The sequence below is a fragment of the Erythrolamprus reginae genome, chromosome Z, assembly GCF_031021105.1.
Source record: "Erythrolamprus reginae isolate rEryReg1 chromosome Z, rEryReg1.hap1, whole genome shotgun sequence".
Lineage (NCBI taxonomy): Eukaryota > Metazoa > Chordata > Lepidosauria > Squamata > Dipsadidae > Erythrolamprus > Erythrolamprus reginae.
Genome location: NC_091963.1, coordinates 146,866,397 through 146,883,066, shown reverse-complemented (window position 1 = coordinate 146,883,066; position 16,670 = coordinate 146,866,397). Strand labels below are relative to the sequence as shown.

At 43.2% G+C, this 16,670-nt stretch overlaps 1 protein-coding gene across 1 annotated transcript; it reads left to right on the top strand.

The window, feature by feature from the left end:
- The first annotated feature begins 243 nt into the window (after window positions 1–243).
- On the top strand, window positions 244–12,444 carry PSMB5 (proteasome 20S subunit beta 5). Its single transcript, XM_070729196.1, has 3 exons — window positions 244–479; window positions 3,091–3,397; window positions 11,959–12,444. Exons 1-3 carry the CDS (start codon window positions 288–290, stop codon window positions 12,255–12,257), a joined length of 798 nt encoding a protein of 265 aa, XP_070585297.1. The 5' UTR covers window positions 244–287; the 3' UTR covers window positions 12,258–12,444.
- Window positions 12,445–16,670: the final 4,226 nt, after the last annotated feature.

The window sequence follows — 16,670 nt, the reverse complement described above, 5'->3', positions numbered from 1 at the left end:
CCTGTCATAAATCATCATCAACCGGTGTCTCAAGCTCGTCCTTGCCCTCATCCAACATGGCGTCCCACATAGTTATCTAAAGCAGCTAATCCAGCGCTGAAGCTAAATCTTGTCCTCATCCAATATGGCATCTCCATTGTTATCCAAAACAGCTGGTCCGGCGCCGTCGCGTCTTTTTTTGCAATCTGACGGGGTCTCTTGCCCTCACCCAACATGGCGCCCAGCGTATATATAGGCTGGAGGCCGCAAGTGCTTTCCTGAGTCACGGTGAATTGCCCTCACTTAGCATGGCGCTGGCTAGTGTGCTGGAGCCGCAACTGGCCTGGAATGGGTCCGGTTTTTTCGGCCTGGAGTCGCCAGGATTTCGCGGCGGGGCGAAGATGTCCGGGGACCTGGCGTTAGCCGCCCCTTACGCCGGATTGACGGCGGGTGACGCCAGAATCGAGCTGGAACACGGGACCACCACCTTAGCTTTTAAGGTAGGCCGGCGGTGGGGGGAATCAAGGTGGACTTGAGAGGAGCTGGAGGCTCTACGGACCTGGTGGGGGCCCAGCGACCACACGGGAAAACACCGTGGGCCTGGGAAACCGCTAAGGGCTTCACAAAAGCTGCGAAATTCTGTTGCTTTTTTAAAAAAGAAATTCCATTTCCCCTCGCGCTAGTTTTACAGGTAATCCTCGATTTACGACCACAATTGAGCCTCTGTTACTAAGTGATGCCGTTATAAAGTGAATCCCGCTTCTCCATTGACTTTGCTGGTCAGAAGGCAACAACAACTATGAAGCAGTTGCCAGGCAGGCATCTTGACTTTTCATTGGGCGATCGTGGGGATGCCGCCAAGGTCGTAAGTGGGAAAAACAGTCAAAAGTTACTTTTTTCAGTGCTGTAACTTTGGTCACTAAATGAACTGCTGTAAGTCAGGGACTGTCTGTAAAACGTATTTCTCCACTTACCACCACAATTGAGCCCAAGATTTCTGTGGCTAAGCAAGACGTTAGTTCACCGAGTTTTGTTCCATTTTATGGTCTTTCTTACCACCATTGTTGTGAATCATTGCAGTTCAATGAATGACACGTTCGTAAATGAATCGGATTTCCCCATTTACTTTTCTTGTCAGGGATCACATGAGTAGTGCAACCATCATAAATAGGAGCCAGTTGCTAAGGGTCTGAATTCTGGTCACGTGACCACTACAATGGTTACAAGTCATTTTTCAGTGTCCTCATAGCTTTGAACAGTCACTACATGAACTGTTGCAAGCCAAGGACTGCCTGTAATTGGAAAAGGGACCATTGTAGTCCTCCAAACTCTTCAGCTATGGCGCTGAATTTAGAATAATCTCTTTTAACCCACAGTACTGCAGGGTCCATGTTTCATGGAAAAATAAGCGAAAGGGATCACTGAATAAAAGGAGTTAAGGGAGATTTAACCCAGGGGTAGGAAAAGTTGGCTCTTCTGTGACATTTGGACTTCAACTCCCAGAATTCCTGAGCCAATCATGCAATGTTTCTCAAGTTTGGCAGTTCCCAACTATGGGGATTGACAGTCCAGGTAATTGATAATCATTGACAGTCAAGGTTTCAACTGCTATAATTCCTAGCTGCCTGGGGAATTATGGGACTTGAAGTCCCCAAAAGTTGCCAAGGTGGAGAAACTAAACCAGTGATGTCGAAACCTTTCTTGGTTTGCGGGCCAAAAGGGTGTTTATGCATGTGCCCATCCATTACCTCCTCCCCATGCACGTATGCATATACACCCCATGCATAATTTCTCCCCTCATCCCCACATATGCATAAAAGCCTCACTGAAGCCTGGGATGATGAAAAAACAGGCAAACAAGAAGTTTGCAAAAATGGACTTCTGTTTTACCAGTTGTGCTGTTTTTTTGTCCTCCAGAGCCTTCTTGGAAGCTTCCTGAAGCCCTGAAGTTCAAAAAACAGCACCTCCGATTTGCCTTTTGGTACTTTTTTGCACTCTGGGACTTCAGGAAGTTTCCCTGAAGTCTCCAGAGGGTGAAATGGCCTTCCCCAAGGCTGAAAATCAGCTGGCTAGTGTGCACATGTGTGCTGGAGCTGACAGGGCAATGCCTCGCGTGCCCTCCAATATGGCTCTGCATGCCACCTGTGGCACGCGTGTTAAGGAGTGTGCAGTTATCTGAGTTGTCCAAGATACACCTATACAAAGGAAATGTGGAGGTTTAGTAGATATCCAGCTGATAGCCCAGAGATATGAGTAATAATTCAGTAATGCAAACCAGATACATTAAGTGTACATAAAATATTATTTGCTTATGGCAATCTGTAACATTAGCTCTTAAAGCAATAGTATTCCAATACATATAAGCATACATTGTTGGTTTATTCTATATATTGCCAAACTCAAGTAGTTACGTACATAGTACTAACATTCCCCCCTCTAGGTGGTCAATATATAACTCAAATACATTTCCCAACATTATTACTATCCCTGATGTTGACTTACGAGTCATTGTATCAGTATATACATTTAACACTAAGTCCTTTCTTAGTAAACACTGCTAGCCTGAAACCTAATAGATTTTCTCCTTTCTCTAGTACCTTCCCTCAGCAAAACATTACCAGTACTAGGATTCTCTTCCTCTTTAATCTCAACCTTTACCTTCCCTAAAGGTTCCACATCACCATCCGTAGAGATTTCCTTCCCTAATGACTCATCTCCTGAAAGTTCTCCCACAACATTCTTGTCTATAGATCTCTTTGTCGAATTATTCCAAAAATTAGATGCTTGGCAGCCAACTCCTGTTTTTATGACGGTTGCGTCAACCCACGGTGACGTCTACCCCCTTTGTGACCATCTGACCAGCAAACTCCATGGGGAAACCCGGATTCGCATAAGCAACCTCAGGGACCAAGTTACTATTTTTGGCCGGCTTAACAATTGCGGCAGTTCACTTAATGATGGCAAGGGAGGTTGTCAAACAGGACAAAACTCATTTGACGATACTCGCTTAACAATGGATGTTTGGGGCTTGTTTGTAGCCATAAGTTGAAGTCTGCCCCATAGATTTTGACGTACCTTTTGATCTTCAGTGGTCTCGCTTGCTTTCTCCAGTTCCAGCACGGCGTGATTGTGGCGGCAGATTCGCGGTCCACGGCTGGTGTCTACGTCGCTTCGCAGACCGTCAAAAAAATCATTGAGATTAACCCTTACCTGCTGGGCACCATGGCCGGCGGGGCAGCGGACTGCAGCTTCTGGGAACGGCTCCTCGCCCGGCAGTGTCGTATTTACGAACTCCGCAACAAGGAGAGGATTTCGGTGGCAGCGGCCTCCAAGCTCTTAGCCAATATGGTATACCAGTATAAAGGCATGGGCCTCTCCATGGGTACCATGATCTGTGGCTGGGACAAGAGAGGACCAGGTGAGGAAAACTTAACCTATTTCTTTTGTAGTTTAATAAGGTGGGGGGGAGAATTGAATTTCAACAATGGTTGAATCAGGCGGCAGCTTAACAAAAGGGACAAAGGTCTGAATGCTTTCTGTGCATTTCATTTATTATTGGATTTGTATCAACGTCTCTTAATGACCCCGTAATCCTTTGCGGGTGTGGAATCTGGACAACTGAATGGAGCTGAGGGCTTACTGGCCAAATGCTCAGTTCTGGAGACCTCACCTACAAAAAGATATTGACAAAATTGAACGGGTCCAAAGACGGGCTACAAGAATGGTGGAAGGTCTTAAGCATAAAACATATCAGGAAAGACTTAATGAACTCAATCTGTATAATCTGGAGGACAGAAGGAAAAGGGGGGACATGATCGAAACATTTAAATATGTTAAGGGGTTAAATAAGGTTCAGGAGGGAAGTGTTTTTAATAGGAAAGTGAACACAAGGACAAGGGGACACAATCTGAAGTTAGTTGGGGGAATGATCAAAAGCAACGTGAGAAAATATTATTTCACTGAAAGAGTAGTAGATGCTTGGAACAAACTTCCAGCAGACGTGGTTGGTAAATCCACAGTAACTGAATTTAAACATGCCCGGGATAAACATATATCCATTGTAAGATAAAATACAGGAAATAGTATAAGGGCAGACTAGATGGACCATGAGGTCTTTTTCTGCCATCAATCTTCTATGTTTCTATGCTCTTTCTGTCACCAATGCGGAATCACCATATTTTTCAGAGTATAAGATGCACCTTTTTACTCCCCAAAAAAGGGTGAAAATTTGGGTGCATTTTATACACCGAATGTAACACCACCCAGCTACCCCCACCCTTTGGACTCTGCCTCCCAGCAATTTACCTCCTTGCAACAAACAGAACAGAGCCTATTAAACCAAGCAACTCATTATCAGCTCCGTGACCCTCAGGTGATTTGAGGATTGACCACCTGCTAAACTGAAAGTGAAACTAGCTACAAGGAGGCAAATTGCTGGGAGAGAGACGGAGATTTTTATTTTCTTCCGAAAGTGGATGCAAGGAGGTAAGTTAATAACTATAAATGTCTGTAGAACATTCAAATTTTTAGACTCAATTACAGTGGTACCTCTACTTAGGAACTTAATTTGTTCCATCACCAGGTACTTAAGTAGAAAAGTTTGTAAAAAGAAGCAATTTTTCCCATAAGAATCAATGTAAAAGCAAATAATGCGTGCGATTGGGGAAACCAACAGGGAGGGTGGAGGCCCTGTGTCCTCCAGGATATTCCTAGAGAGGCCCCATGGAGGCATCTCCCTGCTTTTTCCAGCCCTATTTCCTCCCAGGAGATTCCTAGAGAGGCCCCACGGAAGCTTCTCCCTGCCTTTTCTGGCTACAGTTTCGTGTTTGTAAGTGGAAAATGGTTCTTGAGAAGAGGCAAAATAATCTTGAACACCTGGTTCTTATCTAGAAAAGTAGAGGCGTTTGTAGGTAGAGGTACCACTGTATTTGTTTTATTTATTATTTGTATGTATATGCCGCTCACTCCAAAAAGGAATCAGAGTGGCTAACAATTGTCATAAATACGACAACAATAAAAATACAGCAGTAAAATCAACAGTGCAATAAAATCTATAATATCCTAAAAACCATGCATACTTACAATCAATCCTAATTCCAGGCCTGCTGGAAAAGTTGTAAGCCGCCCCGAGTCTTCGGAGAGGGGCGGCATACAAATCTAAGTAATAAATAAATAAATAAATAAATAAATAAATAAATAAATAAATAAATAAATAAATAAATAAATAAATAAATAAATAAATAATAAAAATCGAATAGATAGATAGATAGATAGATAGATAGATAGATAGATAGATAGATAGATAGATAGATAGATAGATAGATAAAGCAAGCCAGGTCTTAACAGCTTTCAGGAAGACCGGTAGGATGGAGATAGTATGGATCTCTGGTGCCAGTTATTTTTTAAAGACAAAATGAAGAAAATAAATGATTGATGTGAAGAGGCCCTGCGGTATTCTCACTTTTTTTAATAGCAGAGAATAACTATCCTTCCAGAAAGCCACATCAATTTTAAAGATCTATAAAAGTATAATCTGAAATGTAACAATGTCCTGTTTAGTATCAAGACAAGGCAGCTTGAGGGAAACCCTGACTTAGTCATGTCTGGGGTAGATCTATTTAAATAATTGGGAGGAGTTAGTGTGACTACATTTAAGAAAACTGTGTGGCAATAATGAGCTGCCCTAATGTACATTTCTACAATTCTTTGCTATTTCTATGGGTCAGGCACACATGCGCAGAAATACACAGTAAATAGTGTATATTATCTGTGCTGTTTTCTGGGAGGCAAATTGCTGCAGTCAATCAGATTTCCCCCCCCCCCTTGTTTTCCTCCCCCAAAACTAAGGTGCGTCTTATACTCCAAAAAATATGGTATATTCAGCAAATAAATTCTCCCCATGCCCAGAGAGAGAAATATCTGCCTCTGGCTAGGATTGAACCTGCAGCCTCCTGATTGGGAGACGAATGCTCCACCTCTAGGCCACTCCACTGCTCTATTACTGGATTTGTATCCGTTTTTTCAAAAATATATAATTCAAGGGAGTGGACCCTTTAATCCCGCCTCCTGTTTCCTCCACCACAATGACCCTAGGTGGCGGATCTGGGTTGAGAGAGAGAGAGAGAGAACAACTAACCCAGTTAAGTTTCTAAATCAGCCAGTTTCTAAGCCAGCCTTTTAATACACTTTTGCAGTATCCCGTAGGTTTTGTAATGATGTATCTTATTATTTTCTTTGATAAACAATTCAATTTCCCCTTTAATCCAATTTATATACAGTATACAGTACCCCCTCTTCGGAGAGGGGCGGCATACAAATCTAAGTAATAAAATAAAAAATAAATAAATAAATTCCTGTTCTTTTAAGATTTGAGTGTTTAACATCCATCTACTTTTTTCTCCTTCTCCTTTCCATATTATTTTTAAGGGGTTGTGATCTACCCATTCTGCTTTGTTCGCTCTGGGCAGCCAAAGCCTCCTTAAGCGCCACCGAAAGACTCCTCTGGCAGCCCAGAAAAGCCCGAGATGGCCGGGATTAAAGAGGGAATGGCAGGAAACTGGCCGGGCCTTTGTGCCACTCTCAAATTTCCTGGGAAATTTTTCCGGGCTCAGGTTCATAAGTAGAAAATGGTTCTTAAGAAGAGGCAAAAAAATCTTGAACACCCGGTTCTAGAAAAGTTCTTAAGTAAAGGTACCACTGTATTTCTATTGAGTTCATTAAGTTTCTGCCTTTTTCTTTGCCCAGATCGTATCTATTCTAGACCAACTCCTATGGGGTTTTGAATAGAATGTAAATTCACTAGCTTCCTGATTCCTTACTCTCCAGCAATTTCTTAAATTCAATTCATAGCGCAATTCGTGGAATGTTTTTGGAAGTATTTTTCTTCTTTTTTGCATCTTTTTATTTGCAGTTTTATAATCATTGTCTCCTACTAAAATACATTTTTGGAATTATTTCAGCTATTTTTTGATGTTATTTAAGAAAGAAATTTTTCTGGTCTTTAATGGGAGAATACATTGCTACTAATAGAATCTCTGTGTTATGAATCCTAATAGATATCATTAGTATTCTTCCTTTTTCATCTGCGTAATTTTTTCCTGTTTCTAGAACTCTTTTTACACATACCAGTCTTTTAAGATTCTCATCAATCAAACTGACTTTTTTTTCCCATTAATGTTTCTTTATCCACTGGTTTAAAATCCCCCCCTGGTCTGGGAATTGGATATTTTTCTGTGCTTTCTTTTGCTTGGAGCCCATCTTTTCTCTTTGCTTTCAAATGAGTTACTCAAAACAGATTTTGAGATGCTCAATATGCAATTGTTATTATTATTTTAAAATTGAATTTTGCTGGAAAAGCTCTATGTCTGTTGTTGCGTTTCTTTTCTTTGCTTGCTTTCTGTTCTCTCTGTTAAGGTGCACTTTTAGCTACAGCGGTGTTGTAACCCGTGGGAGGCAGATTTGGAGAGTGAGGAGAGGTTGGGGAGGAACATGGGCCAATCCTGGAGTCTGGGAAAGGCTTTGACGAGGGCTCTACATAGGAGGCAGAGACGGGGCCAGGGCCATCTGACAGTTATCAGCTGCCTTTGGAATCAGACATCAGTGAGGCAGACCAATAGCTGGAGCCTGTTCCCAGTGTGTGCATCCACAGAGCTGTCAGATGGAGGGAAAGGTCAGCTTGGGAGTAAGTCCACACAGCCTGAAATTGAGGAGAAACTTGCTAACAGTAGAGGACAATTAACCAGTGGAACAGCTTGCCACTAGAAGTTGTGACTGCTTCATCACTGGAGATTTTTAAGAAAAGACTGGACAGTCACTGAAACGGTCTGGAGCAGCGATGGCGAACAGTTTTTGGTTCGCATGCCAAAAGGGTGTGCGTGCGCTAGCATGTGTGCACGTGCCCATTCCTTCTCCCCCACGCATGCCTACAACCCTCCCCCCCCCATGCACACACACTTTGAGTGCACATTGATCAGCATACATTAAAATGAATTTTCGTTGGATCCAGCTCACAAAGGGTCACCCCCCTTCCAATATAACAGGACAAAATTCAATTTACAACTGTATATCTCTCAGCAAGATAAGCTTTGGGCCCAATTGTGGTCATAAATCGAGGACTTACCGAAAACCAGGGCCATTGAAAACTCCTAGCATTGCAAAAATAATAATAATTTTGCAAGGTTACTGGGCGAGAGACAACTGTGATTTGAGACTGATTCTATCTTGCAATGTGCCTTTTTATTTTTTAATTTTATTTTTCATGAGCAGAGTGCCAACACGTTTAATGGAGACCTCACAGTTTATTTATTTAGTCATCTTTATCTTACGCCATAAATTTGAGGCACGCAGCTCTCGGCTTTTTTGCAAAGTATGCGGTGTTTTGCTGCTGTGCATGATTTTTCTTGCCCTGCTGTGCCAAAGCTTGACAAGAGATAACCCAGGAGCCCAAAAGCCCCTTCGGCTGTTGTGTTGTAGTTGCGGTTCTGTTCTGTTGTGCTGAGTCTGCTCGGCTGGTCAGGCTTGCCACCTTCCTGAGGGGAGGGGAAAAAAGCAATAAATCTCACTTAAATTGCCTGATGCCTGAAGGGTTTTTCCTCCCCAAAGCCCCTCTAGAAATTCTCCAGAAATTCGCAGAGCCTTGTGTAAATAGATCCGTTTCCATTAACTCCAGGGATCAAGCTAGCTGGCACTTGAGAGAAATGTCACAAAATGTGCGTGGATGGCTGCCGTTCACGTTCTGAAATAACGCGGCTGGAATAAATTTCTGCCGAAGTACCTGAACGGGAAGCAAATAAATTTTGGAGCGGGATGTCAATCATAGGCATGGTTTTTCAGCCCCCCCCCCTTCTGTGCTCTCGGATTGTTATTCTTCCAAGCATAGTGATTCTCCACCTCCGAGGTTTTAAAATGGGTGGACTTCAACTCCCAGAATTCCCCAGCCAGCCATCTTCTCTCGAAGCCCTTCATTGGTTCCCTGTAAATATAGTGTCTCTCTCCCCCCCCCCGGTCTCTCATCCACTGACTTGTCTCTCGTCTGCTGTCTATCTCTTTGTGTCTCTCTCTTTCCCTGTGTCTCTGTCTCTCTCCTCTCTGTGTCTCTGTCTCTCTCATCTCTCAGTCTCTCTTTCCTTCTGTGTCTCTCTGTCTCCTCTCTGTCTGTCTCTTTCTCTTTGTCTTTTTCTGTCTCATTTCTTGTCTGTCTCGTTGCGTCTGTCTCTGTTTCCCTCTGTGTCTCTCTCCCCATCTCTCTCTTTCTCTTTTTCTTTTTCTTTCCCTGTCTCGTCTCTCATCTGTCTCTTTGTGTGTGTCTCTCTGTATCTCTCCATTGTCTCTTTCTCTCTCTCTTTTTCTGTATCTCACCTCATCTTTTTCTTTCTTTCTCTGTCTCTCTATGCCTCCCTCTCTCTCACCTCTGTTTCTGTCTCATTTCTCATCTGTCTGTCTCTCTGTCTCTTTCTCTGCTTCTTTCTCATCTCTCGTCTATCTGTCTCTCTTTGTGTCTATGTCTCTTTTTCTGTTTCTCGTTCTTTCTATTTCTTTTTCTGTCTCTCTCTGTCTCCTGTCTTTCTTCCCCCCCCCCCCAAAATCTGTCCTAATTTTGAAAATCCCCCTGTGGATTTTTATTTGAATAACCCCATTATTCGCTCTCCTTGTATCGTCTGCAACGGTTTCCTTGAAGACTTGCCCATCTGTTTACACTATGGCTTATTTCTTTGTAGACAGCAGCCTCTCTGCTGTTTGGATGGCCGAAGTATGGTTTCTTAGCAAAACTTTAGAATAAAAGACCAGAAAAAAACTTTAAAGAATTCCTTCTCCTTTCCCCCTCACTCATTTCCCCTTCCTCACCTCCCTCTTCCTTTCCTTCCCTCCCCTTCCTCTTCTCCCCTTTTTCCTGCTCTTCCTCTTCCTCTCCTTTTTCTTTTTTCTTTCTTTCCGCTTCTTTCCTTTCTCCTCTCCTCCCCCTTCTTCTTCTCTTTTTCCTCCTCCTCCCTCATCTTTCCTCCTCCTCTTTTTTCCTTTCTTTTACTTTCTCCCCCTTCTCCCGTTCTCCTCCTCCCTCCTCCCCCTATTTGGAAGGGCTGAATGGTGTGCTACATGCCAAGGTAGGAATATAAGCTGCGTCCTGCTGGAGGGGGTCTCGTAGCCCACTCAACTCCAGCAACCTGCTTTCCCAGTAGCCAAATGTGATTGGACACCCAGGAATTTGTCGTCAGTGCATCAGTGCGCATAAAAGCTATAAGTGATAAACCATGATCATAATCACCCTTAAAAATGCATTCATCATAAATCATAAAGATACCGCATTTTGTGATAGTCATAGGTTACTAAATAAGCAATCAACATAAATCACACTTGGAAACCAAATAAAATGGTATAAATCGTAAAGACACAAGCCACAAAGTTATAATCATAAGTAGAAAGGGAGATGGGTAATTGGAAAGGTGAGAAGAAGAAAAAGAAAATACAGACTATCTGTATTTCAAGATGGTAAAATTTGGAGAAACTTTATTTATTTATTGTTAGGGTTGAAAGGGACCATGCAGGTCATCAAGTCCAACCCCCTGCCTGAACAGGAATCCTAAAGCACCCCAGCCAAGTGGCAGCCCATTCTCCTCTTGAAAGTGTCCAGAGTTAGGGAGTTCACAACCTCCGCAGGCAGATTGTTCCACTGGTTGATCGCTTTGACCGTAGGAAGGTCTTCCTTACTTCTAGGTTGAATCTCTCCTTGGTCAGCTTCCAGCCATTGTTCCTCGTCCGGCCCTCTGGTGCTCTGGAGAATAGAGTGGTCCCCTCTTCTCTGTGGCAACCTCTCATATACCTGTATATAGCTACCATGTCCCCTCTGGCCCTCCTTTTCTCTAGGCTGTCCATGCCCAGTTCCCGCAATCTCTCTTCGTAAGTCTTGGTTTCAAGTCCCCTAATCATTTTGGTTGCTATTTCTGCACCTTCTCCTGAGTTTCAATGTCTCTTTTGAAGTGTGGTGACCAGAACTGGATGTAGTATTCCAGATGTGGTCTGATCAGGGCGTAGTAGAGTGGTATTAATACTTCCCTGGTCTTGGAGTGTATCCCCCTGTTGATGCAGCTTAGGATAGTGTTGGCTTTTTTGGCCACTGCTGCACATTGCTGGCTCATGTTTAGTTGATTATCCACCAAGACTCCAAGATCTCTTTCGCAGTCACTACTGCTAAGTGGGGTTTCTCCCAGGCTGTATGTGTGTCTAGGTTTTTTTTTTATCAAGATGAAGGACTTTGCTCTTGTCAACGTTGAACATCATGTTGTTAGTGTGGGCCCATAGTGTTAATCTGTCTAGATCTTTCTGTATTGTGAGCCTGTACTCTAGGGTGTTGGCTACCCCTGCCAGCTTGGTGTCGTCTGCGAATTTGATTAGTTCCCCTTCTACTCCCTCGTCCAGGTCATTGATGAAAATATTGAAGAGTACAGGGCCCAGGACGGAACCCTGTGGTACCCCACTGCCTACCTTCTTCCATGTGGATTTGGAACCATTGAGGACAACTCGTTGCGTGCTGTTGGATGGCCAACTGTTTCTCCATCTGCATGTGTTGTAACCTACCCCGTTTTTTCCTAATTTGTGGATTAGAAGGTTGTGGTCAACTTTATCAAAAGCTTTGCTGAAGTCCAAGTATATGAGGTCTACTGCGTTGTGTAGGTCCACTGATTTGGTTATGGTGTTGAAAATGATATGAGGTTGGTTTGGCATGATTTGTTTCTGACAAACCCGTGCTGGCTGTTGGATATAATGTTGTTTGTTTCTAAGTAGTGGCAAAGTTGTTTTTTAATTATTTTCTCCAGTATTTTTCTTCACAGATTTCAACCAGAAAGCATGTTCAGCCTAATTAAAACCATTTTGTTTTAATTTATTTGTTTAGGAAGAATGCCACATGCTTAATTGCGGTTAAAGCCATTGTAGAAAAATGACCGTCAATTCCGTTAACAGTGGTTTCCTTGCTGTGCCTTTCAGGTCTGTATTATGTGGATAGCGAAGGAAACCGTATCTCAGGAACCGTGTTCTCAGTGGGCTCCGGTTCCGTCTACGCCTATGGAGTGATGGATCGCGGCTACTCTCACCACCTCTCGGTGGAAGACGCCTACGATCTGGCCCGCCGAGCGATCTATCAAGCCACGTACCGCGATGCTTACTCGGGTGGATCGGTCAACCTGTACCACGTCCGCTCGGACGGCTGGATCCATGTCTCCAGCGAAGACGTCGCCGAACTGCGAGAATTGTTCCTCGACACGTCCACCGAAACCGCGGCTTGAAACCGAAAGGAACGGGGTGCGTGCGCTGCAGGCTGTGGGATCTATTTAAAAAACCGTCAAGAAACTACATTGTAACTCCGACTGTTAGCAGAGGCCACAAGTTGTTGAAGTGTTCTTCAACAACTTGACCAGTGTTTTATGTAATAAAATGTCCGATTCCTTCGGAATTAAAATGTTGCTTGTCCAAGCTTTTTTGGTGTTTTTATTGGAAGAAAGGGAAAGTGAGTACTGTGGCCTAGAAGTGGAGCTCTTGTTGCACAATCAAGAGGCTATGTGTTCGATCCTAAGTAGAAGCAGGTATTTCTCTCCCTGGGCACAATGACAATGTATCTGCTGAACAAAACTCCGCATTGGCGATAGGATGGGCATCCGGCCAGTAAACATTCTGCTCCATTCAGTTGGTCAGAGTCCACCCTGCAAGGGATGATGAGGTCACTAAAAGATTATAGATAGATACTGTACTTTTTGGAGTATACCGCCCCGAGTCAACGGAGAGGGGCGGCATACAAATCCAATAAATAAATAAATAAGACGACCTTAGTTTTGGGGGAGGAAAATAAGGAAAAGAATCTGCTTGCCAGGTATTCATCTGGCTAGCGTCTTTAGTCTGGTCAGCTTCAGCACATTATTTTATCCCCTGGTTAGGCCTTTAAAAAAACTTTATTCGGAGAGAGTTAACAATGAAAGAGCTTGCAAGCCAGTAAGAGCTACGAACATGGTTAGCATCTTTTTATGCATGCTTTGCCTGGGATGCATGACTGTTTTTATAATAAGGATTTTAAACTGTCCTTTTTAACCATTAGATTTGTACTATGTATTGTTGTAAGCCGCTCCGAGTCTCCGGAGAGGGGCGGCATACAAATCTAATAAATAATAATAATGATAATGATAATAATAATAATCTGGTTAGGGCTGGAAAGAAAAATTCGGAGCAGATTAGAGCAACGAAAAAACCTCTGGAAAGAGGTAGGGCTTGGAAAATATTGTTTGCAGAGAGAAACAATGAAAGAGCCTGCAAGGTAAGAGCTGGGAAGATCATTAGCAGATAATTAGGGCTGGGGGGGAAAAAAGCTACATTCAGAGTATAAGATGCACCCAAGTTATCAGCCTCTTTTAGGAGGAAAAGGGTGCATCTTATATTCCAAAAATACGATAGATAGATAGATAGATAGACAGACAGACAGACAGACAGACAGAGACACAGACAGACAGATAGATAGATATCCTGTTTCCCCAAAATAAGACATCCTCTGATAATAAGCCTAATTGGGCTTTTGAATGCATGGCAATAAGGCCAAGTGCTTATTTCAGGGTTCAAAAAACTATAAGAGGGTCTTATTTTGGGGGAAACACGGTAGATAGATCGATATCTCCCCACAATCCTAGGTTTGATCACAGGTAGAGACAGATTATTTCTCTCTGGGCACGTTGATAATATATCTGCAGAACAAAACTCCATATTGGTGACAGAAAGAGAGTCCGGCCATTAAAACACTATTATCTCCATTCAGTTGGCCAAACTCCACCCCGCAAGGGATTGGAGACACAGTCTCGGTGTTACAACGCAGTACTTCTGCTGATCACCGGCTGCCAGCAGTTTGGCAGATCGAATCTCAGTAGGCTCAAGGTTGACTCAGCCTTCCATCCTTCCAAGGTCGGTAAAATGTGGACAACAGATTATTTGGGGCCATATGCTGACTCTCTGTAAACCACTTGGAGAGGCATACAAGTCTAAATGCTAATGCTATTATGGGGTTGTCAACTGATGATGAGGGTGATAATTGGAAGAAAGGGAAAGCAAGTTGGATCTTTCCTACTGCAGTCCCACTTGAGTGTGTGCATATCACACAATGCCTGTGTTATACAAGCAGATTCGACCACAATAGAGCTCCAATCATTTGGAAACCCTCTCACGTGAATATTGTCCCGTTTTACAATCTTTCTTGCCACCGTTGTTAAGTGAACCCCTGCAGGGGTTCAGTTATTATTATTATTATTATTATTATTATTATTATTATTATTATTTATTGGATTTGTATGCCGCCCCTCTCCGCAGACTCGGGGCGGCTAACAACAATGATTAAAAAAAACAGCATGTAACAATCCAATTAATAAAACAACTAAAAACCCTTATAGTAAAACCAATCATACACACAAACATACCATGCATAACTTGTAATGGCCTAGGGGGAAAGAATATCTTAACTCCCCCATGCCTGGCGATAAAGGTGGGTCTTGAGTAATTTGCGAAAGACAAGGAGAGTGGGGGCCGTTCTAATCTCTGGGGGGAGTTGATTCCAGAGGGCCGGGGCCGCCACAGAGAAGGCTCTTCTCGAGGCCTGCCAAACGACATTGTTTGGTCGACGGGACCCAGAGAAGGCCAACTCTGTGGGACCTTATCGGCTGCTGGGATTCGTGCGGTAGAAGGCGGTTCCGGATATATTCTGGCCAAATGCCATGTAGGGCTTTAAAGGTCATTACCAACACTTTGAATTGTGACCGGAAACCGATCGGCAGCCAGTGCAGGCCACGGAGTGTTGCAGAAACATGGGCGAATCTAGGAAGCCTCACGATGGCTCTCGCGGCCGCAGTTAGTGACACATTCAAGCGGCTTCCTCCTAGCTTGTCCGAAGACCTGCAAAAAAGGGGATCACATGACCCCAGGGACAGTGCGACCAGGGGTTGGCCACTGCCCAGACGGGGGGGGGGGATGCAGTGAGTTAGCAAAAATGGAGCTCCACCCTAGAGCACCCAATTTGCACTGAAAGAGGTTGAAAGAAAATGCAGGGCGTCCTGCATAAACTACACCCACAGTGTGGTAGTAAAAAAAATTGGTAGCACTTCACTGAGTGCGACCACCATAAATACGAGTCTCTCACTGACTTTCCAAATTCTGATCACGCGACTACGGAGATGTTGTCCTAAGTCCCTTCCCTATCCCCTGGACCCTAATTAGTAAGGGTCACTAAATGAATGGTTGCATTCTCTGAAGAACTCTGCAAGGCTGCAAAAGAAGTGGAAACGGTCGCAATCCACTTTTTCCAACGCCGTTTACAGCTTGCAACAGTCACTAAGTGAACTATTGGTAGGTCGAGGTCTGCCTAGAGTTAAAACAAGTCTCGCCCAGACAGAATTGCAAACGGCTGTGGGGATGTGATTGAGCGGATGCAGCTGGGAACGTGACGCTGAAGGTTTTATTATGGGGCCAAATGGCACCCCGAGGGTTGTCGTACGCGGATGTGTTTTTCCAGAAGAAGGAACCCAGCGCATTTCTTAACTCCAGTGAGCTAAGTGTGCCTGCTATTGACAGGCGACATGAAAAGAGAAAAAAAAAAGAATAGCAAATAATTAGAATAGAACAGAATATAGTCTAGGATAGAATAGAACAATATATAGGATAGAATTAGAAAGAAGAGAAATAGAAAGGAATGGAATGGAATGGAATAGAATTAGAATAGAATAGAAGAATATGGAAAAGAATAGAGTACGAAATAATATAGAATAGAATAGAATAATATAGAATAGCATAATAAAATAGGAGAATATAGAAAAAAATAGAAGAGTAGAGTAGAACAGAAGAGAGTATAACTGGATGGGACGTTTGAGGTTTTCTAGTCCAGTGTTTCCCAACCTTGGCAACTTGAAGATATCTGGACTTCAACTCCCAGAATTCCCCAGCCAGCATTCGCTGGCAGGGGAATTCTGGGAGTTGAAGTCCAAATATCTTCAAGGTGCCAAGGTTGGGAAACACTGTTCTAGTCTAGTACACTGCTCAAGCATGAAAACTTGTACCATTTCAGGTAAGTGATTGAAATAATGTCCTGCCCTCTGATGCTTTGGAGAATATTTTTATTTATTTATTTATTTTATTTATTTATTTTGTCCAATACACAATAATACACAATGAAGGTTATAGAGGATATAGTAGAGAAGAAATACGAGATATAGGAGGACGGGACGGAAGGCACTCTAGTGTGCTTATGTATGCCCCTTACTGGAGAGGTCAACCGTGGATAGTCAAAGGGTAGTGTTGGGGGCTAGGGGATGATACTACAGAGTCCAGTAATGAGTTCCACACTTCGATAACCTGATTACTAAAGTCATATTTTTTACAGTCAAGTTTGGAGCGGTTAATATTAAGCTTGAATCTGTTGTGTGCTCTTGTGTTATTGTGGTTGAAGCTGAAGTAGTCTTTGGCAGGCAGGACATTGCAGCATATGATCTTGTGGGCATTGTAGTTCTAAGCTTTCAAGACCCAGGATTGTAAGTCTAGTTTCATAGGGAATTTTGTTTCGAGTGGAGAAGTGAAGGGCTCTGCTGAAGTAATAATTTCACCCACCACCTTCTTTGGAGCAACCTCTCAAATACTGGAATACTGCTATCAAGTCCCTCCCTAAATCTTTCTTTTCTTTA

What these genes read in the sequence shown, in the direction of transcription:
- PSMB5 (XM_070729196.1), top strand. Translation starts at nt 288, where the DNA reads ATGGCGCTGGCTAGTGTGCTGGAGCCGCAACTGGCCTGGAATGGGTCC. An exon ending in CCACCACCTTAGCTTTTAAG is followed by an intron (nt 480 to 3,090) that starts GTAGGCCGGCGG and finishes TGCTTTCTCCAG; the next exon opens with TTCCAGCACGGCGTGATTGT. An exon ending in CTGGGACAAGAGAGGACCAG is followed by an intron (nt 3,398 to 11,958) that starts GTGAGGAAAACT and finishes TGTGCCTTTCAG; the next exon opens with GTCTGTATTATGTGGATAGC.